General features: G+C 36.9%; 1 protein-coding gene across 4 annotated transcripts in view; it reads right to left on the bottom strand.

Moving 5' to 3' along the window:
- TACC2 (transforming acidic coiled-coil containing protein 2) overlaps positions 1 to 13,523 on the bottom strand; it is a 213,406-nt gene that overhangs the window by 33,080 nt on the left and 166,803 nt on the right. For 2 of the 4 annotated variants that reach the window (XM_044665637.1, XM_044665638.1), the window contains exons 7-9: positions 11,247 to 11,307; positions 8,372 to 8,573; positions 746 to 807 (exon numbers count right to left, since the gene is read on the bottom strand). In XM_044665637.1, the coding sequence (XP_044521572.1) occupies positions 746 to 807; positions 8,372 to 8,573; positions 11,247 to 11,307 (325 nt within the window). Of the gene's footprint in view, positions 1 to 745; positions 808 to 8,269; positions 8,574 to 11,246; positions 11,308 to 13,523 lie in introns of all 4 variants that reach the window. The other 2 variants (XM_044665639.1, XM_044665636.1) reach the window with 2 other exon arrangements.

Genomic DNA, 13,523 nt, shown 5'->3' with positions numbered 1-13,523 from the left:
TTTTAAACTGTTTTCTATTAAACTATAAATTCAATGACAACAAAGACTGTTCACTTCTTTCAGAATTTACAATAGTACTCTGTACACAACAGATGTTTATTTAATGGCACTAATAATGATAGTCAGCATTTCTATAGCTACTATAACGTTTTCAAAGCCCCTTACAAATATTCTCATTTGATACTCACAAAATCCAGGGAGGTAAGTGCTTTTGTTATCCTCATTTTATATGGGGAAACTGAGGCAGACAAAGGCTGACTTGGTAGGGGCAAACAGTTAGTATATGTCTGAGGCTGGATTTGAACTAAGGTATTCCTGATTCCAGGCCTAGCATTCTACCCACTGTCCCATCTAGTTGCCCTGAAGAACCTAGAGTTACCTACCAACAAGGATGAGACATCAGAAAGGATTCTATTGGAGAGTTTTTGCTTGTTTTAAATAAAACAGTTCTCTTCTCTGAAAGCTCTAACTTTAATTTCCCAGAGACAAACACTCCAGAATGAACTGGAGTAGTTTTGAAGAAGACTGTTTTTTCCATTATTTATTTCTTCAACTATTTTATTCATGTTGGATATTAACACAGAGACTAATTTTCTATTAACATGCATTTATTCTGGCAATAATTAGTGAAACACAATTGAGTTGCCATTTGCTCTTGATTCTTATATTCTCATAATATTTACAGTACAGAACAATAAACAGAAGTATGATAATTGATGCAAGGAAGGTAAAGAAAGGAACTTACAGGTAAGTTGGAGCCAATTTTCTCCATATATTCTATTTCATAGGAGTTTCTATAATCCAGCTCTGCAAAAGAAACAAAGACCAATATCAAAGATCATTGGGGGGAAAAAAGACCAGTCCACACTGCAGCTGGCCTGTACTTGTTAGAACAAGCTGGAGATAAGCCTGCTTTTCAAGCAATCTAACTTGCCTTCCAGTTTTAGAGCTTTTTAAAAAACTGAAAGCAAATACACAAGAAAAGAAAAAACACTTCCCTATTTTCTGCTGCTGAAATCTGCTGAGAAAGTGGGTCTGCCATATGAGATCAATAGATACTGTAGGTAAATTAAATTGTGAAGCTGATAACTTAATTTATGGAAGTGATCCTATCTCTTCATTGGTTTACAGGATTATAGAAAATTGGAGTTGGAAAGGTCTTGAGAGATCATGTAGGCTAGTGATTCTTAACTTGGGGTCCAGGGCCCCATAACTGGGTTGTTAGGCTGACTAGAGAAAAAGGAAACATGGCAGAGGTTAGTGAGCTAGTAGAGGGAACTTGGATGAGAAAAGAGAATCTTAATTTTTCCTAACATGTTCCTCAAATCCAAATTTCCTCTAATTATGAATTAAAAAAAACATTCTGAGAAGGCATCCATCCATAGGTTTCACCAGACTGCCAAAGGGAGCCATGACATAAAAAAGGTTAAGAGCCCTTCATCTATAACAACCCATTTATTTTACAGAAGGGAAGACTGAAGCCTAGAGATCATAGAATCATAGATTTTGAAATAAAAATAGCCTTGGAGACCATCAAGTCCAACCATCTGGTTTTCTGATGAGAAAACAATGGGAAGTAACATGCCTGAAGGCACATTAGTAGCAACTTGCTTTAGTGCAAACTTATAGTTTGCTTAAGCAATCAGTAAATTCAAAAACATTGCAGATTATATATTATAGATTACTCATATATGCATCCAGCTTTTTTGCAACTATAGAATTTATTTTCCTTAATAATTTTAGAAAATGCACAGTTCACCCTTTTCAGAGCTTTCAGATACAGCTCTGTTCAAGGGCAGGCATGAACCTGTAAGATCTAATTTATATAACTTCTTCAGGATTACATGATAAGGGGTTATTTGTGTCAATAGTAAAGATATAAGTTGAGTAGAGACCACTGAAATTGTCTCTTTAAACTATCTTTTGTTCCATCTCAAATTCATTTAAAGCTAAGCCAAGAGATTTTAGAACTATGGCAGATTGCTAGAATCCTAAACCATATAATTAATCTGTAATAGATTTTGATTTTCCTTGGAAATATAGGGATTGTTAAAGAAAATCCTAATCTTAGCTGGGAGCACTGGATTTGCCTTTTGTTAGCTGGGTATGGTAGCTCTGACTAAGGGATTTCACCTTGACTTTATCACAGAGACATTTTAGCCACTATACCCTAGCTGAGATGCCTGTCCTGGCACTAAGGAAATAAATACCCAATTGGACACTATAAGACTAATAAGGCAAAGAGCAGCAATGTGCCCAGTGTGAAGCAGGACCAGCAGAGACATCATGCCTAGAGAGAAGCCTCAGTGTGAGCAATTTACCCATACAAGAGCACGGAAGACTGAGCTCAATAGAGCAGGGAGCCAAATGAGAAGCAGGACCAGAAAGTCCAGTGGAGGAATAAGCCAGCAAGAAACAGACCTTACAAGAACAATGTGATAACATCTCCAGAAGACAGCAGAGTCCCTTCAGTGAAGGAGGTGTGAACTTCTTATCTGGACCTCTCATAAATTATCCCAATTTGTAATCACTGTTTTGACATTATATTTGCATTTATGGGAGACTGTGCTCTATGCTAATAGGTAAATATTCACTTGCAAATGTTTTTAGCATCCAATTTCATCAAGTGTCAGTAAAACACATCAGTAGAGGTCTGTGAGCTATCAATTTGGGTATGTATGGACCCACTAACTAGAATCAGAATAGTTATTCTGGATACCCAGGATAGGAAAGGAGGATGTTGAAGGTACTACAATAATATTACCAATATTGCATTTATATAGCATTTTAATGATTATAACATAATTTCTTTCATAATATTTCATATCATGGTTTCTTTCATAATAATCTTTGTAAGATAGGGAATATAAATATTACGTTTATTTTAAAGGTGAGGAATGGAGGATTAAAGAGGTTAAGTGATATGTACATAAAAGTTGCATAGATATGTACTTATATCTACACACACACACACACAAACACGCATGCACGCAGAGTAAGCACTGAGGTCAGGACTTGAACACGTGGCTCCTGAACCATTTTTTTCTACCATATTACACTGCCTTATAACCTTAAATATCATCTGAAACATTTCTAAAATCCATTAAATTGAATTTTTTGGATGTCTATTCAATTTCCAACTCTTCAACATAATTTTTGATACAAAATTTTCCAGACACTAAAGAAGAATGATCAAAGTTTTCATCAGAGATGTACAATTACAAACGTATGTCAACTTTTTATTCTTAATTAATGGTTAATTTTTGTGAATGGTTCAGCCTGAAATCCTTAGTACCAACACCTCAGGATGATTCCTCACTAAGTCCATTAATTTCTATTGTTATTAGTCCTTTAGAATATAATTTTCAAGATAAAATATTACTTAATGCAATTTTTCATATTAGATTTTTCTCTTGTGTGTTACAAAGAGTCAATGAATTAAGAATTGAAAAGGTATTAGCAATTTCTTAGGATCCCCTCCCTGTCTTTTGTGGCAAGACAAATTCTTTTTGCTCCAAGGAACTACTTCCTCCTGAAGATAAAGATGATTTTATGAAATAATGGCCTCTAAAAACAACTTTTTTCTTCCTGAGAACCTTAAACATTAATAATTTCTATTTTTTGTTGAGTTACTTAGGGAAAAATCATTTACTCTTTATTATTCTGTGACACTATAATAAACATACATACATTATGGTGCCAGTAAATTAGAAAAATGTCATAAGCAAAATTCATTGTAATTCAGGACTAAGGTTTCTCTAATACATAAGGTACAAAAGTTTGTTATATGAGCACTTTTCTTATAAGGTAGTAGACAGAATGAATGAATCAGCCTGTGCCCATCCTCATGATACTGTTAGTATGACTGGCAATACAAGACCTTTAATTATTCAAAAGCAATAATCCAGCATTTCTCACAACAGCTAAAGTATGCATGCTAAATGTGACCAAAAAAAAAGAAAAAAAAAGTGTTTTCCAAAAGACTTATATTCAGCATGCTTCCATCTATCATCTAATCTAGGCAGTGGACCTGTGCCAAGTTTCAGATCTCTCATCTGGTTTATTTCTCCTGTACAACTGCCCAATTTCATCTGTTTCCTCTACAACATGGGAAATCGCAGCTCAAAACTAAGGCAGTTAGAGTAAGGAATAAACAAAGATATCCATAATGTGCTGAATCAGCCAAGAGGAAGCCTAGTTTTATACATGAGCATCCATCCTAGGTATGACTGGACTTCTCCCTGGATCAAAAGCATTTGTGAATCTATGACTCATTTCAGAAAAATAGCTATCTTAGATCTCCTACTTATGATTTTAAAACAGTGATAACATCCATGTCCAAAATGCTTTGTACATAGTAGTCTTAGTAGGTAAGTGTTTGATGAAATGATGAGCCAAATTAAGATTCTAAGAATATGAGCTGGAAGATGAGGCGGCTCTTCTGTTTAGCAATGCTCTTTCCTTGACCTGGAGGAAATATCTCAAGTGACTTGGTGTTCACATCTTAGTGGCAAATATCTCAATTGACTTGGATTCATATCTTAGCAGCACTCCCCTCTGTTCTCCCTCCATAGTCATCAAAGAGGAGAGGGACCATGTCAAACATTAGTTCAACTCTAAGATCACACTGAATGAGGACTCAAGCATGGTGGGGTGCTGAGGAACCTGACTTTCTTCAAATGCAAAAACTTCTTGTTTTATTGAAGGTCTGGGATATACGATCTCTGATTGTAAATACAGCATCCTTTTTATGTCCTCTATCATGTCCTAAAGTTGCAACTATGTTCATTCAGAAAGCAAATTACAAAAGACCACCAATTTATTCACTATATAATAACACTCCACAATCTTTTAAAAGAATTACTTTCAACTGTACTGCCCAAAAAAAACATTTACATATTGGGAGAGATTGGGAGTATTTGTCGTTGTTGATGCTATTAAAGATAAATGTCACACTGGACACAATGTGAGTGAGTTTAGTAAAATGTTGGGAGGTGGAGATGAGCTTCAGCAGCCACAGTTGAATAACTTCTTCAGTTCTAATTCTACTATCCTGAAACCTATCAGGAGGCTCCCCTGCCCCATTTAAAATAGGTGTATATATAAATTCCAGCTGATAAAACTCAAACATAAAACCCATATCAGGATTAGGTTGCAGGCCTGCTAAAACTTGGTTGCAACAGCAGAAGAAGGAAGATGATAGTGAAATCCTTTTCCCTATTTGTTTGTCTGAAAGGCTGAGAATGCTTACAATATAGCAAACCCCAGGAAATAATTAACCACCAGAAAACAAGTACTGTTAAAAATATCAAAATAGCCATGTATACCTGGTGACATGACAGCATCCTTTGTTCCTGAGATTAAAAGGCTGTCCTCTGCCCTGACATCTAACTTCAACTGGCCAAGTGCTCTCCATCTGCTAAAAATGAAGCTAATCTACGGAGTTGGCAGTAAACTCTTTCCTTCAACTGTGGAAGAAGATGGTGCTTTGTTGATGATGTAGTCCAAATCTGGATGTAGTAAATAAAGAGGGAGTCAGTTCCCTCTCAGCAACCACCAAAATAAACAAGGGAAAGACATTCCACCACTGTTATATAAAGTTCCAAACCAAATGAGAGCCCAAAGAGACAAAATCTGGGCAGTCTGCTCTTTGTCAAGCCCCATAAAGGCAGCTTTCAGAGATATTCACACAAGTACAGAGAAATGTGTTAAGTGACTCACAGAGGAAATTCTTTTGTATAATTCAGAGATTTCCCAAAGTACAAACCAAACTACCAAGGGAAAGCCCAGTTATTTAAGTAATCTCAAGAGGAAGCATTGTGTGATATAATTACTGTTATCTAGATTTTCTGGAACATCACACCACTCAGCACATGAGCATGGTATGGTCATTAGCATTTAATTAGGATCTTGGTACTCTTTCTATTATTAGCAAGAGAATTGGAAGGAATGCCTTCAAACCAAATACAAATTCATGTTTTCTGTATTGCTATAAGGTTTAAAAAGCACTTTTCTAACAATAAAGCTGTGTACTTCCTAGCAGTAATTTCCAGATGGATTTTGAAATCACTTTCAAACCAAACATTACTACTGGGACAATTCTTGTGCGATAATGAGAAGTTAAAACCATCCAGAAAAGTATGTTACCATTCTACTTTGTTAGAAATTAAGTAATATTGTGATCTTGCCTAGCACACAGTAGCTACTTAATAAATGCTTGTTCCATTTCCCCTTAAAAAAAATCAGGGGTAAAAGAGTCAGTTAGCCAGTAAAGACTTGGGTAAAGCTTCTTTAAGAGTAATTAGTTACATCTTAACAGATTTCTGAAAAGTCCTGCTTAGACTGGTATGACTGCAGCTTCATCTCAGGGAACTGAATTTTGAAGAGACAAAAATTTAACATGGACATACTCTTAGCAGGTGGTCAGATGTCACAGTAGAGAGCGTGCTAGAACTGGAGTCAAGGAAGTTCAAATCCAAGTTCAAGCACTAGCTGTGTGATCCTAGGCAAGTCACTTCACCCTGTTTTCCTCATTTTTCTCATCTGTAAAATGAACTGGAGAAGGAAAAGGCAAACCATCTTTGCCAAGAAAACCCCAAATGGGGTCTCAAAGAGTCACAAACCACTGAAATGAGTGAACAACGTACTCCCTTAGTAGCCTAAAAAGTCAATCAAATAGCTAACCCCCTACCTACCCGAATGAATTTTGCCTTACTCCTTTTATTATTTTTCATATCATGAAAATAAAAATTGATTTTAGTATGTATTCATGCAACAAGGTCCAGGTACCAAAATTGCTAGTTGCAGGTCTAGCTTTCAAGTAGAAACTAGAACTAGGTTGCTGTGGTCAAAGAATTCATCACTCCATAGTCAGCCTACTAAGCTAGTCTAGGTCTCAAACAACAGCAGACACAATCTATATATTACTAAGATTGTATTCAAATACTTTCCATCTTGGTCAGACTTGGCAAATCTTTTATTCTAACGGCCAAATCTTGGCCTTTAAACTTTAGTGTAGCAATGATATTCTTTAAGAGAATAATGGTAATACCTTCTATTGGTTTAGCATTTTTCACATATTTCATGTTCTTTGATTTCCACCCCCCATCCACCCCAAAATACAAAAGCATACATACATCTAGAAGCATTCATTAAGTGCCTGCTATGTGTTAGGCACTGTGCTAAGGGCTGGGAAAAGAGCTAGAAGGTGTAATTTCACTAAAAGAAGGAACCTTCACTTGGAAACTCTCTTCTTTGATACAGATCAGAAACTACTTTCCATCTTAAGAGAGTTATGTGAGGTACTGAGTTTAAGTAACTTGACTGTAGTTATAGGGTTAGATGAGGAGAGAAACCCAGGATTTCTGGGCTGGCTCCCTATCCAGTAGATCAGTGATTTCCAAAGTGGGCGCCACTGCCCCCTGGTGGGTGCTGCAGCGATCCAGGGAAGGGGTGATGGCCACAGGTGCATTTATCTTTCCTATTAATTGCTATTAAAAATTTTAAAATATTAATTTCCAGGGGGCTAAGTAATATTTTTTTTCTGGAAAGGGGGTGGTAGGCCAAAAAAGTTTGGGAACCACTGCACTAGGCTATATCTCAGGATATGCATTACTATTCCTGTTATATGGGTAAGGAAGATAAGTCTCAGAGAAATTAATTAAGATACTTCCTCATAATTACACCACAACTAGTTGTCCTAGTATGTAATTCTCCTGAATTTCAAAAATCACTGCCTCTGATTGGTTATATAAAATACTTTGATTCCTTTTGGCATACTTTATTCATATGCCAAGCTCTCCTGAAATTTGCTTTTCTTATAATGAAATCTAGGAACTGAAGAGGAAGCTAGAAAGTAAAGAAGCTTAGAGTCAGTGATTCCATTTTCAAAAGACTCCCTCCATCATTAGCAAATATGTTTATATTCATTGCTGGTGTAGGTTTTCAATCACGATGACTGACCAGATAATTTCAACCTCCTTAGCTCACACATGTCAGCAGCTATGGGGGTCATTAGGAGGCATCAGGAAGCTCAGCAACACTGCCAGCCTGGCCCCAGAGGACTTGACCCTTCTGGGCTGAGCCCTTCACAATCACCAGCAATGCAGGCAAAGAGAAGCAAAGCTCATATCAGGTGCCAGGACCCACCAGCAATGGTGGAATATAGCAGTTACAGCTTAAGGGGGGAAAAAAAGCCACACATTAAATCAAAGTGCAGCTTTCATCTCCAGGGCTTAAAAAGAACATGTGAACTGGCAGCCCACATTACCTGGCTTCTGCTTTTCTTTATGGTCCTTCATTGCCTCTTGCTCTCTAGAAGCAAGTTTTTCCAGGCCTGGGTTGGGGTCCGAATGGCCATTAATTTGCTTACCCTCTGTGGGAGAACTGAATTTGGTCTCATTTACAAAAGTTGACAGGTCAGAGGGCTGAGGGTAATCCTGCTTGTCAGCTTCTAGCTCCACTGTCATACAAGTCCATTTCTGATTAGTCACGGCTAGTTTTTCTTCATCTGTTGCATGGACCACAGTAGAGATCACTGGAGGTGTTTCTGGTGTAGGCAGTGGAGTAGGATCCTGCAAGGTGCAAGTCATTATTGTTTTTAATTCATTCTATTTTCCAGTCAAGAATGTCCTTTCCAACCCAGAGCTTTGGCCTGAATCCCTTTGTGGCATGCTAGTCCTTTCCCCCAATTTTCCCACCAGCTTTTTCAGAATATAAATTTTGTTTAAGGGTCACTCTTTTGGTAAAGTAAATACACTCCATATCATTGTAATTTGAAGTCACCAATTGTTGAGAAATATCAGAAAACTACTTAAGGATATTTTACAACTTTGAAAGTAGTTTTCCTGGCTTTGTGGAGATAGAATTTGCTTTTTTTTCCAATTACCCATAAGAAAACCCAAATAATACCTTATTATATATGTATACAATATTATATGTAATTAAATCATACTATATAATCATATCACATGTATATGATATAATATATATAAAACATACTTTTATATATATATTATATACTTGTAAGGTAGCAATTTACCATTACTGTTAAAAGCAAATACAAAAAGACAATGGTAAATCATAGATTGAGACCTGGAGGGACCTTCTGATACAACTCCCTCATTGGACAAATGAGAAAATAGAGGCAGAGAAAAGCTGTGATTTGCCCTATAAAGAGTCCTATAAAGAGTTCAGGGGAGGGGTAGGATTCAAACTCAGGTCATCTGCTGCTAAATCTAGGGCTCTCCCCCTCTATCCCATGATACCTTAGAGATCTAAGAGGACTTACAAAAATATATTGAGAATATAATCATCAGGAGAAGATAGAAACTCAAATGAAGAAAACTATTTAACATGTTGGAAAATGAGCTACATTCCCACATTTCTATGAGAAATTACTTCTTTGCCTTCCTATCAAAGCACTGGCATATGTTTTGATGCAAGTGTAAATGTGAGGAACAGGTAGGTAGCTCAGTAGATATAGAGCCAGGTCTAGAGTCAGGAGGACCTTGGTTCAAATCTAATCTCAGACATTTCCTACCTTAACCCCAATTGTCTAGCTTTTACTGCCCTTTTGCCTTGAAAGTAATACTTAGTACTGATTCTAAGACAGAAGATAAGGGTTTTTTAAAAAAAGAATGAATGTGATTATCTGTACAACTAAAGTCTTGCTAGAGATTCCCCTAGGAGTTTTGAGCAGAGGGTTCAAATACACAATACCTCTCTAACCAGATTAAAATATAACTGGGAAACGTTTAACAAAAAAAAATAAAAATGCAGTATCACACAAATAATGTCAATTTGGGGGTTTCCTAAGTCAATATGAGGGTCCTGTAAGGATCTATTTCTATTTGTTTGACACTGTTGTCAAACTGGAGATCATTATCATTCATATTCTCACTGTACTCTGACCTTCACAACTGAGATATTTTCAAAGTACTTCAAAGACTAACTGGTCAGAATAGAATGGCATAAAATAAACTGCACCTGTTCCTCTAGAGGTCCAACTAAGGTTTTCTGAAACTATCTGCTTATTCCCCCAAAGAATGATCTTCCATAATTAGAATGGATCTAAATAAAGGGATGAAACATAAATAGAAATAGTTGTAATGTGAGCAGAAATGAAGAAACTCGGAAGAGGCAAGAAAGATTCAGGAATGAAAGGATCTCTTCTGACTGGGAAATTGAAGAGATCTCCAGGAACTAATTCTTAATAGCCTATTTGGCCCGGACAATAGAAGAAAGGAAAAATTTCAACAGTAAAAAGAAATGTGTTTCAGGTCCAGAGTATAGATATATAAAATGTTTGGAAGTCAGAGAAGGCAGGGCAAATTTAGGAAATGATCCAAAAGGGGAATAGGGAACACCTTGGATGTGACAGGGGTTTATAGTGTATCCTTTATGCAACAGGTAGCCTGGATGGATTTTGAATAGGGGAGCTGATGGACTTGTGCATTACAAAGATTACATTGACAATGATGAAGCATGTCCTAGAGGAGGGAGAGACTAAAGGCAGGAAGAGCAATCAGGAGACTATTAAAATAGCTGAGAAAAAAAATAGGTAATTAGAGCTTAAAGGAAATGAGGCTAACAGAAAAATAAATCAAGGAATGGAAGTGAATCCATAGAATATGGCAGCTAACTGGCAAAGAAGCAAATCTTGGTTCAATATAAAGAAAATCTCCTTAATAATGAAAATACCCAAAAAGGAGAATGAGTGGCCTTGAGCCAAGCAGTGGGTTACTCTTTTCCTGGAAGTCTATAATAAGTACAGGCTTGATGACCACATCAGGAAGATGGTAGAGGGGATAATGGGTGGGATTAGATGGCCTCTGAGGTTCCTTCCTTTGTAAAGACTGTGATTCTGTCACTGAAGAATGACTCAAAGCAGGCAGAGTAAAACTTGCTTTCTTTAGCTCCTCACAATAACAGTCCAAATGCTCCATGCAAGCCTTTGCCCATTATAATTTTTACAAAACACTTGCACATCTATTATTTATTTAAATCTCACGACAACCTTGTGAAATACACAGGGAAAGTATTAATCCCTTGTTTTGGCCCAGAGAGGAGAAAGAGAACTCTGGGTCTTTTCACTAACACCTCCATGCTGCCACCCCACTAGAAACTGATCTATAATGAGTGGAAAATTTACCCTGACCTCACTTTAAGGGACTGGAAATATTCTTTTCAGAATGAAACCCCATATAAGCAATAAAATTGTAAATATGAGAAAAAATATTATATACCTGTGAAGGTGGATCAGACAGAGGAGACCGTTTTGGCGACTTTTTCACCCTAAATGTATCACTGAAAATAAAATTTAAAATGTAAATACAACAAACAGAGGCATAGGGGACCCCAATGTGATACAAAGGGGACTACCACCGCCATTCCTGCTAGCCCATCCTGCTCCATACTCCCATGTGCACCACACCAGCATTATTGAAATACAACCTTACTGAAAATAAATTCTCTTTTTTAGCAACTACTACTAATTTGCCCCCAAGAAAAAGTAAAAGAAAGCCATGTCTATAACAAAGGGATGCCATTTTGGAGAAGGAATCCAGAAAGTGAAGCTGATTTAGGCTAGAACTATACCATACTTTCAAAAAAACCAGTCTTTTAGCCAATTAATTGTATTTGTCTAATAAAAGAACATTGGACCTAGTAAAGAGAAAATCAATGGACTCCTTGTCTCTAAAAATATTTTCCCTTTAGTGGAAGGGCCATAATATACTGCTCAAATATTACCTCACTTGACTTTACAATATACCTACAAAGCAGATGTTATTGTACTTGTTTAATAGTTAGTCAGCTGAAGTAGAACTCACAACCAGATTCCCAGACTGGTAGTAGCCTGCCACAAAAACGTGAGGGTCAACAAGGGCTTCTAAAGGCTATTTAAAGCATCTCCTTATTTTTAAGAACTATCTATCTGTCTGTCTGTCCATACTTATGTACATGTGTGTGTATGTACATGCACATATATACAGTCTCATTTCTCCTGGATGGCTTGTGATAGGTATACTAGAGTTTGATCATACCAGCTTGTAAGAAGCAATTGGTACATTTTCAGTGTGACCATTTACACTTTGGCACTCAGTAAGCACCATAAATCAGGGTTTGGTTTATTGTTTCATTAACTGTCTTGACTGAATAAAGTAATAAGGAAAATGTTAACGATGCAGATTAAACTTGAAAGTGTACCATGCTTATATATGTATTTATTTATTCTTTTGGATAATAAGCTGTTGAACATTTACCAACACACTACTGACCTTGACAAAAGGTAACAAGATGTACTAGATGGCTTCCCAAGATCCCATAGCAGTCTCTACCAGGGATAGTTTCAGATTCTGGATTTCCTATCAATTCAATTACTGAGAATCTTGAAGTATGGGAGTCCCTCATTTACCAAACTCCTGCTATACGACAGGTATCATGTAAGCCTCGGAGGAAGGGAAGCCCAACATTTTATGTCTCAGACAAGTGAGAGATGGATACATATAAGAGCCCAGGAAGTAGAGTATAACATATGAATATACAATAGCTTGGGTAAATAGACCAGATCATTTTTAGGTAAGTATAGAATCCATTTTCATATTCTGCACCACAGCCATAAGAAACATTTTTATATATCCCCAAGGGTTGAGCTGTGATTACATGAGGGATTGACTGCTATGCTCATTGTAACCTCTTTTTAAGTCTCCCACCTCTTCTTCAGTATAACTTCTGGCAATCAAATTCTTCACTTTCTTTCAACCAAAATATTCCAATAATGGCATTTTTATATTAAAAAATAAAACATTAAAGCAAAAAGCACTTTCTCTGAGAGTAGTCAATTGAAAAGTCTGCATAGATAGTTTTAAGGCATAAAAATATACATATTGAGTATATATTTTTATATCTTAAAAGTGCTTCTGAAGGATCAATAAAGTCTCCTTTGCAGAAGAGACCCAGATAAAGCAAGTATCCTTCCCTAGGGCCTTGCATGGGCCTTGCCAGATACTTGTTTAATATCATGCTGGTTTTCATTATTAAGGAAAAGAAGAAAAAGAAGCTACCTCCCTCTTATCCACACCTGAGCCATTTGATAGAGCTCTGTGGGCCAGGGCATAGCAGCAACAGCTTAGAGTTGATCAGCTCTGCTTTCATCAAAGCTTAGAGCAACCATACATGGATGCCAGGGGTGCATTCCAACTGACAGCCCATCAATGTCTTCGAGGACAAGGAGGGGGAATGTATGAAGGGCTGTGGATTGCTTTAACATCCGTGTACACCATAGTTAAAAAGAAAGAAAAAAATAAAGATTTCTGGCCTAAGGGCTTAGCAACTTCTGGATCTGAGAATTTTGTGCAAGTTTGGAATTACTAAAACATTTCAACACTGCCCATTAGAAAGAGCAAGCCAAACTCAAGGGCTGGCTGTGAATCGAATTCTATGGATTTCACTCTTGGTGTATAGTTGTAAACTGAGTCACGGTATTAACCAAAGCAATCTTCTACCCATCCAATCAATGAGGA

The sequence above is a fragment of the Gracilinanus agilis genome, chromosome 2 (assembly GCF_016433145.1).
Source record: "Gracilinanus agilis isolate LMUSP501 chromosome 2, AgileGrace, whole genome shotgun sequence".
In the NCBI taxonomy this organism is placed as follows: Eukaryota; Metazoa; Chordata; class Mammalia; order Didelphimorphia; family Didelphidae; genus Gracilinanus; species Gracilinanus agilis.
The sequence above is the reverse complement of the archived record's forward strand: the minus strand, read 5'-3'. Positions and strand labels throughout refer to the sequence as shown.